This window comes from Salvelinus namaycush, chromosome 12 (assembly GCF_016432855.1).
Source record: "Salvelinus namaycush isolate Seneca chromosome 12, SaNama_1.0, whole genome shotgun sequence".
NCBI classification, from domain to species: Eukaryota; Metazoa; Chordata; class Actinopteri; order Salmoniformes; family Salmonidae; genus Salvelinus; species Salvelinus namaycush.
Window position 1 is genome coordinate 44,711,141 of NC_052318.1, and position 12,608 is coordinate 44,723,748.

A 12,608-nucleotide genomic window follows, 5' to 3' on the forward strand; every position below is an offset into this window, starting at 1 on the left:
TTTACTAGGATTAAATGTCAGGAATGATGAAAAACTGAGTTTAAATGTATTTGGCTAAGGTGTATGTAAACTTCCGACTTCAACTGTATATGAGAGAGAGAGTTGTATTTCTATTTTATTTCACTATTTCACTGCATGTTGAAGCTCAAAGCCGAAGATTTTCACTGTACCCTGCAATCACACCTGTAACCCTGTACATGTGACTATTAAACATTCTGAATCTGTTGGGGAAAATGGGAGTATAGCATCAGGAAACAAAACAAAAGCTCCCCAGAGACACCAATAGATTGTTTAAGATTTTATTCAACCAGCTTGAAAACCTGCTCTGGCATCACAAATCAACAGGACACCAGAGTTTAGCCAAGAGGCCAATGGGTCTCCAGTTAGCATCAGGTCTAATCTGTAATCCATTACCGCCCCCAACCCCATCCTGTCGGTCTGCCACTAGTGTGGCCGTTAACCCTCCGTCTGCTGGATTTATGATCTGACTAAAAGGAAAGGTCAAGCATTAGAAGATTGAAACTATCACTGAAACAACTGTTCCTTTGGAGAAACCAAACCTAAAGCATGTTTAAAAGCTCTTTAGTAAAGTAAGTCGATTACATGAAATGGGCAGGATGTGTGGATTGCTCTTAATAGTCCTTCACGGAGAGTTGTGGTGTAGTGGCTGACTGAGCACCTGATGTGTAACACAAAGACCTGGATCAACTATGCATGCATCAGGGAATAGGGACGTAGGGCTCAGAATAAAACGGCATCAAAAATGTGCTCGAAGGAACCAAAATGACCAAATAATGGACAATAAATACAACTACAGCAACGCTGTCTGGCAAAGTCTTAATGCACGGCAAATTAAAAGGAGAAAAAAAAAAGGGATCAATGCATCTGTCTTCACATAAAACAGAGATCCGCAGTTAAATTGTAAGTGGATCTAATATGCTAGAGATATATATAGCTCTTGCCTTGCTTTGTTTCTCTAACGAGCAGGCGTGACAAATCTACACATTTTCCTTCACAGTTTAAGACCATATAGATCTGTCTTTTCAAATAGAATCTCTCACGTCGTTTGCCTCTATCTGAACCTTTTCTAGAACTTACTGGCTTTCAGGTCCTTGCCTTTCGTCGCAATTAAAACGTTCTTCCCAATTCAAAAACTAAACTCACGACTCTAGCTATGCTCTTTCCCAATACCTACTCAATATACTCCAATGTAACCCACGCCATAGAAACCAAGATAAAAATGAGTAACCCACCAGTACTAAACATGCTTCAAACAGGTGACTAACAGAAAGTGTACATATGAACAGAACCATATTCTCAAACCTTGTAAGCAAGCCCATATTCCTTAATGTAAGGAAGAAGAAACAAGGCTCCTGTACATCAATACAACAATCCCAGAGCCAGCCAGGCAGGGCTTCATGTTATCTACAAAGAGCCAGGCTTGGCAGCTTACAGTACATGCTCCTCCACGTTCTTCCACCCGAGAGGAGAGAAGGCACAATGTTTCAATTCAAAATGGCTTTGGCTGCCACGGTGCTCTAACCAGAGAGAAGAGACGATTCTTCTTCTTCAAAAAAAAAAAAAAAAAAAAAAAGGTGACCCGATTTGAATAAATAAAATAAAATAAATTAAACGAGTAGTGTCGAATTCCCAGCTGCAAAGAGATGCCTCCCTCTCCTCCTGTCTAAGCCCCTCATTCTCCTCTCTGTCGGCCCACAAAGCGGTACAGCTTGTCACAGTTGTCCAGCTTCAGAGACTCAGCCTTCGCCTTCAGCCTGTCATCACGGTACAGTTGGGCAAGGTTTGCCAAGTCCGACTCTGAACGAGGATGGAGAGAAAAACATATCAGCTTATATATGGATAAAATTCATACTCTGCAACATGAATAAACCATGCGTGGCTGCCTCAGTCAACATGTCTCCAAATGGGGACAGCGCCAAGCTGCCAGGACCTGACTGCAGCTGGACTTACTCTGCTGTTTCTCCTTCCAGCAGCTGCTTTGCAGGTGTTCAATGTAGTCACTCTCTATGGTCTTCTCCAGCTCCTCCAGGGACTCCCCACTGTACTCCTTCTGGAAGCCCTTGTCCACGTAGTAGGGCACACCCATATTCTGGGTCTCCCGGGAGACCACCAGGCCCATGGCCCTGAAAGACAAATATACAGTCAGTCCCACTACAGGCAGACTTAGAGGGTAATACACGTCACACCTCACCCGCTTACGCAGGGGTGGGCAATTCCAGTCCTCGAGGTCCTGATTGGTGTCACAGTTTTGCCCCAGCTCCAGCTAACACACCTGACTCCAATCACCTAATCATGATCTTCAGTTTAGAATGCAATTTGATTAAATCAGCTGTGTTTGCGAGGGATGGAGAAAAAGTGTGACATCAATCAGGCCCTCGAGGACTGGAGTTGCCCACCCCTGCTCTTAAAAGGGTCCTCATGCACTCTGCACCCAGCCGTTACCATGGAACTAGTCTGAATGAGGTTCATACGCAGTCTACTTTAGAGACAAACGTGTCATCAAGAAGCTTGGTTGATGTGGTTGACTCACGGTTTGTAGAAGAGACTGTAGGGAGGGTTGTTGGCCATCAGTTGGGTCACAACAGATATGAGGATCAGCACCAGTACAGGAAGAAGCTGCAGGAAGGCCGTGAAGGTGTTCTGCTGAGGGAAGGCAAAGCCAGAAAGAAATGTTAAAGCAAAAGTTTATAACAAACCATATACCTGTAAATATATTTAAAAATCAATCTGTAGTAATGTTTCTAGGACTCTATTGCAAAAAAAAAAAAAAAAGCTTGTTTACTCATTTTCACAGCTGGTCCATTTCATTGGTCAACCTTCAACCCCTACTGTAACTGACCCTCCTGGAGCAGCATACGGTTCTCATTTTTATTGCCTATTGTAGCACTGTATAAAGGGAAATAATATCTAAAATGGCGGAGACAGGATCAAAAACCAAACCTTAAAGAGTGGTGGCTCTACATTTAAGGCCCAGCATTAATTGTGAACACATAGGAAATACATACGCTGTAGCCATGTGAGTTCAACTGTACGCCCATAGAACAATCCGCTGTAGCTCTGTTGGTTAATCACACAGCTACAGAACATCTATGATGTGAACTGGTGGGAGTTTCTAGGAGATTCCTCCTCATGTGGGCACTGACTGACCGGACTGCGGTTCTCCTCCACTTCCTCATCGCGCCTCTCATATGCACGTCGCCGACGAGGCTGGTAGAAGTTAGAGTAGGTGGCGCCTCTGTTTGTGTACACATGGATGTTGCCTGAGGGAGCAGAACATACTCGTAACTACTACGCAACAACCGACAAGGTGACTAATCCAAAATGAAAGGAACAAGAGAAAACGCACACGCCATCTCTCTTTCAGACACATACATGCACACAGGTTAGCGTTTTTATTTCTATTCATTTTTTCTATGTTTATTTAAAATGTGAGTTTAAGTTTGTTTTCCGACTTGATTTACTAGTTTTAGTTTTCATATTATTTCGTTTCAGTTCTAATGTTAAGGACAAAGTAGAGTAGGCGTGGGAGGCTAAGAGACATTTCAGTTTTGTAGGCCTAGAATTTTTGGGGATGTGACTTTTTGCCACAGAGCAGTAATACATAAATTGATAGGTTTAAGTTGTAAAGTCAACCTCATTGTGACTTGGATTTAAAACAATTAGTGCCTAGACTGGTTGCAGAAATATGGGAGAAAACGTGCCCATTTTTACACTAATATTTTTAAAGCTTTTTCAGCTTTAGTAGTACATGTAAGAAACAAGTACCTATATCTGAAAAAGAGGAAAAAAAACAACAAATTAAGTCATGGCACATTTGTTAGCTAGTGATAGTGATGCACTAGTCTCGGAAATCCCAGACCTAGGCAACAGCAGCGCTAGGTCGGTCTTCTTAAGACACACAACTCTCTACAATTCATGAGTTTGGGTAGGCGGGCCAGAACATCACGATTAGAAACTAAAGTTTGCAGGCAAAGCCTTTGCACTGGTTTTAGTGAAGGTAGATCCAAACTAGCCACTGGCGAAAAGCACTCATTACAAATAACCATTCTACATCTTGCTAACTAGATACTACGTTGTGTCCGGCGGGAATGTTTTACACTTGGGCAACAAGCAGAGACGGCGGTGACACGCATCCCATTTCCGACTCCTCTCTGTCCCAACGGACGCAGACACTTCTACAGACGTGTATGCAGGAACATCGGTACATTGCGGGAGGCCACCTGTCAAGTCTTGAGAGACTAGTGATGCACAAGCTAGGCTTATTTGAAACATGGTCATCTCCTGGCGGCATTTACCTGCCAGATTCAGCAAGCATGAGAACCCCATTGGGGGGAAAAAAGCTTCAAAACCCCATTTCATTTTTGCCCAAAGTTTAGAAGAAAACAAACTAAAACAGAACATAATTTGATGTTTTTCATATTTGAGTTAGTTTCCGTTTTTCAAATGGGTTTCTTCATTTTATTTCAGTTTACAAAAGTCTTCATGATTTGTTTTAGGGCTCCATTCAATCTACCGCTGAAGCGTTACAGATTACGGAATAGAAATGTAAAGGTCATTTCTGATTGAGCCGAACATATGCAGCGTTTCCCGTGAATGTTTCCTTTCAATTTCAATCACGCTGTAGCCTTTTCAGTTTCCTCTAATAACCTCGACTTCCCCACACGCGCAAATCTTACCTGTGGGAAATCTTCCTCCGAAGAAGATATTGAAAAGCTCTTCAGGGGAGATGTCGGCCTCAAAGTCCCTGTTGAAGTTGCGGTAGTGTCCGTGGCGAGCTTGGGCTGAGGGGTGGGTGGTGCTCTCAGAGGGAGCCTGCTCGCCGTACTGGTCATACTTCTGACGCTGCTCAGCATTGCTCAGCACTGCATACGCATTGCCTATGGCTGTAGAGGGAAAAAAACACTTATCAGGCCTATGACTGATGCGCTTAGTGTGACGTTGTCTGACTCGATGCACATACAGGGCCACAATAGCATGATAATTAAGAAGCTAATTATCTGCACCAGCGGTCCCACAAAATACAGAGGCTCTATTTATTCATCTATTTTGTTGTTAGATTTTTTTTTTTAGCTCACAGAGAAAGATGTGAATCAGATGAGGCCTGGATCAGGTTACCTTTAAATGCATCAGTGGCTCCCGGGGCACAGTTCTTGTCAGGGTGGAACTTCAGTGCCAGCTTCCTGTATGCCTTCTTCAGATCTTCATCGCTAGAGTCTTTAGGAACGCCCAGGATCTCATAGAAGTCCTTGCATTTCTTTATCCTGCAATGGATCAAACCCCACAAAGATTAGTGCAAAATCTGATACCACAACAGGGCAACGTGCGTTTGCCCTTTCACTGGGCGGATATCTTGACAAATGTAGCGATGGTCTGTAAGTGCTCAAAATGAACGTAGGCCTATCACTCAGGTACCTGAGAACACCCTGACGCTGATCCTCTGTGTAGGTCTTCTTCTCCTCGTTGGCCCCTTTGCGCGCTTCCTCTCGATCCCCGTCCTCTTCATTGGATCGAAAGCCACGCGGTGGGGGTATGTGGGGCTCCTCTGGAGCAGCAGAGCTCCCATTCCTCACTATGGCATCAATCAGCACTGATGGAGAGATCAGGAATGGGGGCAAATTTTAATAGAAGAAACAGCCAGTCTGGCCAGGCCTAACTTTTGGTGTGTAAGTAACATTATGTACCTGAAACATGTATTCCCCTAACCTAGTCCCTTCTTGTCTTCAGAAGATTAGTTACTTACACTGTGTGTACAAAACATTAGGAACACCTTCCTAATATTGAGTTGCACCCACTTTTGCCCTTAGAACAGCATCAATTTGTCGGGGCATGGACTCTACAAGGTGTCAAAAGCGTTCCACTGGGATGCTAGCCCATGTTGACTCTCGCAGTTGTGTCAAGTTAGCTGAATGTCCTTTGGGTGGTGGAACAGTCTTGATACACACGGGAAGCAGTTGAGCATGAAAAACCCTGCAGCGTTGTAGTTTTTGACACACTCACACCGGTGTACCTACTACCATACCCCATTCAAAGGCCATTGTCATGCCCATTCACCCTCTGAATGGCACACATACACCATCATTGTCTCAAGGCTTAAAAATACTTCTTTAACCCGTCTCCTCCCCTTCATCTACACCAGTGGTCACCAACTGGTCGATCTCTAAGGCATTCCTAGTCGATCACCAAACATTTCTGTAAAAACCCAACGATAAAGCCTTGCGCTCCTATTTTGTTTTTGTTTCGCGCTGTTGGCGGTAGGTGTACTTGATTCAGCAGCCCTAGCGCCGGGAAGGCAAAGTGTTAATGTTAACTAGGCAAGACAGTTAAGAACAAATTCTTATTTTACAATGACGGCCTACCGGGGAACAGTGGGTTAACTGCCTTGTTCAGGGGCAGAAAAACAGATGTTTTACCTTGTCAGCTCGGGGATTTGATCCTGCAACCTTTCGGTTACTGGCCCAACTAGGCTACCTGCCGCCCCGGTGTTCCAAATGTCTTGTACACTCCGTGTATATTAACAATAACAAACAATTTGGCTGGCTGAAAGCTGCACCTCCAGGTTGACTAATAACACGGCAAGTAAGTCAAATAAAAATTACTAGTTATAGTAGCTATACATTGTAGTGTGGCCTACAGGTTAGAAAAAGTTAATCCACTTAAAAGGCACAAACATGCTATCTAAAAATATTGTTTATTATAAGCCTGACCATGTAAATATTCAGATGACATGCATAACACATTCGCTGATTCGAGCATACATTATGCAATTCACAAGATACAGACGTTGCACTTTCTATTTTAACATTCAAGTTGGCAAGCAAGGCTAACAAGACGGCCATTACGGGACACTTACCTCTGGCCCGAGTACTGGGAAATATTTTCTGGGCTTCATACAACAGTTGAACGGCCTTTTCTCTCCGCCCTGACCGCAAGCACAGCTTTGCTTTCTCTATCAACCGATCTGATTCCGCTTTATCCATTTTGACAGCTGTTCGATAGCTAACTACAATAGCTAGCTTATTACCGTTAGCTTATTCTCACAGAGGCTGCAACCCAAATTAGCTACAGTACGCTCGCTACACAAATGCGGTTGACTGCCTGAAATTTTAATATTTTAGCTAAGCTAGCTATCTTATGTTCAGAAGTACCTGGACGTTGTATGTCAACTCAATTAACGGTAACTAACTAGCTTTGTTTACATCCAGATAACAAGCTAACGTTAGCTAAGCTAGCCAGCAATCGGTTAGCTACGAGATTTCGCCGTAACTATCAGGTATCATAGCGATGATGGCGACTGCCACAAGTCAGACACGAACACGGGTGCTATTGCGCCTATTCAAGTCAACATACAAAACTGAAGCAGTAAAAATACATGCATGACTGAGAGAAATGTAATACCGACATTATTGAACTGGTGTGGTTTGTTTCAGGTTACCACAGCCCTAACCAACCCCTAACCGGGGTACGGATTTTTTTTACCGTTCTAAATAAACCCCCCCGAGGTAATAGTAAAAAAGTACCAATAACCTGTATTTAATAATTGTCTAAACAGTCATTCATATTTGTTCATATGTAAGTGAAATTTACTGGGGGAGGGGGAGACTGGTCCAACTCAACATATCATTAAAAAAATGTCCCCCCCCCCAACGTAAAACCTACTGTATAAACACAAATAATTTAAAAAGTGGTCGGGATTACGCAATAAAGCTGGGTACTTATTTCCATTGTGGTCCCTACATTTGCTGCAGCATATGCTACAGTAATATAAGGACTGAATGCACGTTTAATTTACACATCTCCACCTGGCCTTCCAGGGTCGTCTTGTTTTTTTAACATAGCTACATCTTTGGGGTTTTCTGTCGTACGAAATGTGCGGTAGCCTATAACATAGGCTATGTTTTGGATAAGGGCACAATCATAATTTTTTGGGGACTTGGGCTCATAAAATGTATTTAATGCATAGCTCGTCAGGCTCAGGTAGCATCAGACTTGAATTGTCATGCCGATCAAAGCTAATCAAATCAAGACATATGCTTTAGAATTACACTTCCGGTTTGAGCGGGGAAAACATGGTTACCGTGGAGAAAAGTGATTATTCTCCAAATGAAAATACTGTTAAAACATTCAAACCTAGTCTGTAGTTTATTCTTTAGATGTTTGGGGCTGCTGGTGAACCATGATTTGCAGGCATAATCAAAGTGACACTGGACTAGCGCATTTATAGTCTTTAGTGTGTCTATAGGTTTCCATGCAATTGTCGACCGATTTTCATGCGAATATTCTAAAATATGCATAAAAACAATAGACACATACATTTAAGGGTTTCCTTCAGGAAGATTTGACGCTGGACAACGTGACCGGGAATATTTTAATTTACCAGACATTTGGTAAACGAGGGATATTGGCCAAATGAACCACATTTACGTGTCCTTAAAAACGGACTATAACACATAAAAAAACACTATTCCTTGTGTTTCGATGTGTAGCATATGCAAAACTTTATAGCCTATTTTTTGGTTCAGCTGTCGGAGATTTGAGCGCTAAATGCATGCATGCATAGGCATATAGGCTTAGATGTCCACTGTATGATATTAATATTTACAAAAAATATAGTCTATATAAAGGAAGAGAAGCTTAGGCCTATCCTAAGAGAGATAGCATGCGGCCTGCATATCGCGATCTGAGACACCGACATGCATTTCTTTATGTCAGATGGCTACTGCGTCTGCCATACATATATATATTTACAGTAGAAGGTTAATTCGTTCGCTTTCGATCAGGATATTTTGTATAAAAATAAGCATTATATTGTTCAATTACAAGAAAGGCACTCTCTCGGTCGTGCGCATGAAAAAGCTCTTTGACACTTTAGGGTCCACTCATTCAGACTGCTCTTACTTCCTCATTTTTCAGAATACAAGCCTGAAACAATTTCTACAGACTGTTGACATCTATTGGAAGGCATAGGAACTGCAATTTGAGTCCGAAGTCAATGGATACTGTAATGGCATTGAATAGAAAACTACAAAGCCAAAAAAGAAACTACTTCCCGAATGGATTTTTCTCAGGTTTTCGCCTGCCAAATCAGTTCTGTTATACTCACATACAATATTTTTAACAGTTTTGGAAACTTTAGAGTGTTTTCTATCCAAATCTACCAGTTATATGCATATCGTACCTTCTGGGCCCGAGAAGCAGGCAGTTTAATTTGGGCATGCTTTTCATCCAAAATTCCGAATGCTGCACCCTACCCTAGAGAAGTTTTAACACAGTGTCCAAAGAAGGGCCAGAAGTATACAGAATGGTGTCGTCTGCGTGGAGGTGGATCAGAGACTCACCAGCAGCAAGAGCGACATCATTGATGTATACAGAGAAGAGAGTCGGTCCAAGAATTGAACCCTGTGGCACCCCCATAGAGACTGCCAGAGGCCCGGACAACAGGCCCTCCGATTTGACACACTGAACTCTATCAGAGAAGTAGTTGGTGAACCAGGCGAGGCAATCATTTGAGAAACCAAGGCTATCGAGTCTGCCGATGAGGATGTGGTGATTGACAGAGTCGAAAGCCTTGGCCAGGTCAATGAATACGGCTGCACAGTATTGTTTCTTATTGATGGCAGTTAAGATATCGTTTAGGACCTTGAGCGTGGCTGAGGCGCACCCATGACCAGCTCTGAAACCAGATTGCATAGCGGAGAAGGTGCGGTGGGATTTGAAATGGTCGGTAATCTGTTTGTTGATTTGGCTTTCGAAGACCTTAGAAAGGCAGGGTAGGATAGATATAGGTCTGTAGCAGTTTGGGTCAAGAGTGTTCCCCCCTTTGAAGAGGGGGATGACCGCAGCTGCTTTCCAATCTTTGGGAATCTCAGACGAAACGAAAGAGAGGTTGAACAGGCTAGTAATAGGGGTTGCAACAATTTCGGCAGATCATTTTAGAAAGAAATGGTCCAGATTGTCTAGCCCAGCTGATTTGTAGGGGTCCAGATTTTGCAGCTCTTTCAGAACATCAGCTGACTGGATTTGGGAGAAGGAGAAATGGGGAAGGCTTGGGCGAGTTGCTGTGGGGGGTGCAGTGCTGTTGACCGGGGTAGGGTAGCCAGGTGGAAAGCATGGCCAGCCGTAGAAAAATGCTTATTGAAATTCTCAATTATAGTGGATTTATCGGTGGTGACAGTTTCCTATCCTCAGTGCAGTGGGCAGCTGGGAGGAGGTGTTCATATTCTCCATGGACTTTACAGTGTCCCAGAACTTTTTTGAGTCTGTGTTGCAGGAAGCAAATTTCTGCTTGAAAAGGCTAGCCTTGGCTTTTCTAACTGCCTGTGTATATTGGTTTCTAACTTCCCTGAAAAGTTGCATATCACGGGGGCTGTTCGATGCTAATGCAGAACGCCATAGGATGTTTTTGTGTTGGTTAAGGGCAGTCAGGTCTGGAGAGAACCAAGGGCTATATCTGTTCCTGGTTCTAAATTTCTTGAATGGGGCATGCTTATTAAAATGGTGAGAAAGGCATTTAAAAAAAAAAAAAAAAAACAGGCATCCTCTACTGACGGGATGAGGTCAATATCCTTCCAGGATACCCGGGCCAGGTCGATTAGAAAGGCCTGCTCGCTGAAGTGTTTCAGGGAGCGTTTGACAGTGATGAGTGGAGGTCGTTTGACCGCTGTCCCATTACGGATGCAGGCAATGAGGCAGTGATCGCTGAGATCTTGGTTGAAAACAGCAGAGGTGTATTTAGAGGGCAAGTTGGTTAGGATGATATCTATGAGGGTGCCCGTGTTTACGGCTTTGGGGTGGTACCTGGTAGGTTCATTGATAATTTGTGTGAGATTGAGGGCATCAAGCTTAGATTGTAGGCTGGGGTGTTAAGTGTAACAGTATAACTTTAAACCGTCCCCTCGACACGGGCGCGAACCAGGGAACCTCTGCACACATCAACAACTGACACCCACGAAGCGTCGTTACCCATCGCTCCACAAAGGCCACGGCCCTTGGTGCAACACTACTAATAGAGCAAGTGACGTAACTGATTGAAACGCTACTAGAGCGTACCCGCTAACTAGCTAGCCATTTCACATCCGTTACACTCACCCCCCTTTCAACCTCCTCCTTTCCGCAGCAACCAGTGATCCGGGTCAACAGCATCAATGTAACTTTAAACCGTCCCCTCCCGACACGGGCGCGAACCAGGGACCCTCTGCACACATCAACAACAGTCGCCCACGAAGCATCGTTACCCATCGCTCCACAAAGGCCACGGCCCTTGCAGAGCAAGGTGCAACACTACTAATAGAGCAAGTGACGTAACTGATTGAAACGCTACTAGCGCGTACCCGCTAACTAGCTAGCCATTTCACATCCGTTACATAAGCATGTCCCAGTTTAGATCACCTAGCAGCACGAGCTCTGACGATAGATGGGGGGCAATCAGTTCACATATGGTGTCCAGAGCACAGCTTGGGGCAGATGGTGGTCTATAGCAGGCGGCAACGGTGAGAGACTTGTTTTTAGAGAGGTGGATTTTTAAAAGCAGAAGTTGAAATATGCGCAGCAGACACACACACTTCATCACGCAGAGCATGCTGTTTAGGCTTCGCATAAATTGTGAAAAGGCATCCTATTTTACATCATGTTGCACACATTTCCTATCTATTGATAAGAAACTGGAAGCCACACTATTGGTTCATGCATATTTTATTCAAGAGTAAAAAATGTGATTTGTCCCATAGGGCATGCTTACAATATGTGTATCGTTTAGGAATTCAAATGCCAAAAATTAGTTCCAGAGAAAATTACAAGAAAAATTGTCACAAGTTAAAATCCATGAAATTCCTTCTTTGAAATAAACCATGTCTAGACCAATCAAGGGTCAGAAAACAGTGGAAGGGGGGAAAAAAACTGTAAGCTTAATCGTTAGAATCATAAGAATATCATCAAGAACTATAATGAGAATATATATTTTTTCCTTTTAAAAGAAAGTGAGACACAGGATTTTCATTATGTCCAATTTGTTTACATTTGAACAAACCATGCGAGCATGCTTTGGTAGCCTGAATGTTGCTTATCACGGAGTAATATGTTCATTCAAACGATTGAATAACTTCTGTACACCAACAGAACAGAAAAAAAACAAGGCTTCACACCTTAAAAAGAGAGCATCTGTGTCTGTAGAGCGAAACAATATAAAAATACAAAACAGTAATAAAATTAAAAATAATATTGATGAAAAAATGTACAAAAACAAATCAAAAGGAAGCAAGAATGAAAAATGATATATAAAAAACCCCAAAATATCGTTGAAGAGGGAAATAATTCAAGTCTACTCTATTGAAACACATCACAATAAAAATGGTACATATCAATAAGGAACTTAATTGCATGCATTGATGCGTTCCATAATGTAGATGCTGTTAAAAATCATTATCTTTGTTATTGTCCATCTTTATAATGAATTATATATATAGATATAAGATTTTTTTTTGCTGCGACAGCAGATTTGACATACCATATGCATTCTCTCTCTTTAGTTACAGGCAAGTGAAAAACAATCAGGTAGAAGGTAGGTAGAAGGTAGCTGGAACTGCAGCCCCTAA

At 42.8% G+C, this 12,608-nt stretch overlaps 1 protein-coding gene across 2 annotated transcripts; it reads right to left on the reverse strand.

Moving 5' to 3' along the window:
* Positions 1 to 285: 285 nt before the first annotated feature.
* On the reverse strand, positions 286 to 7,485 carry LOC120057307 (dnaJ homolog subfamily C member 18-like). Of its 2 annotated transcripts, none has more exons than XM_039005882.1 (8): positions 6,872 to 7,485; positions 5,434 to 5,608; positions 5,137 to 5,282; positions 4,698 to 4,904; positions 3,169 to 3,281; positions 2,552 to 2,661; positions 1,972 to 2,144; positions 286 to 1,818 (listed from the first exon to the last, which is right to left on the reverse strand). In XM_039005882.1, the coding sequence occupies exons 1-8, from the start codon at positions 6,996 to 6,998 to the stop codon at positions 1,694 to 1,696; spliced, it is 1,176 nt and encodes a 391-aa protein (XP_038861810.1). In that variant the 5' UTR covers positions 6,999 to 7,485; the 3' UTR covers positions 286 to 1,693. The 2 variants fall into 2 exon arrangements, with proteins under 2 accessions (XP_038861810.1, XP_038861809.1); XM_039005881.1 differs by having other exon boundaries at positions 2,552 to 2,664.
* Positions 7,486 to 12,608: the final 5,123 nt, after the last annotated feature.

Bases quoted from the DNA above. Each gene is read 5' to 3' on its own strand.
- LOC120057307 (XM_039005881.1), bottom strand. From the start codon at position 6,998: ATGGATAAAGCGGAATCAGATCGGTTGATAGAGAAAGCAAAGCTGTGC. The intron at 2,145-2,551 runs GTGAGTCAACCA...TTTGTCTTTCAG, and splicing joins TACAGTCTCTTCTACAAACC to GGCCATGGGCCTGGTGGTCT. The intron at 1,819-1,971 runs GTAAGTCCAGCT...ATCCTCGTTCAG, and splicing joins CTGGAAGGAGAAACAGCAGA to AGTCGGACTTGGCAAACCTT.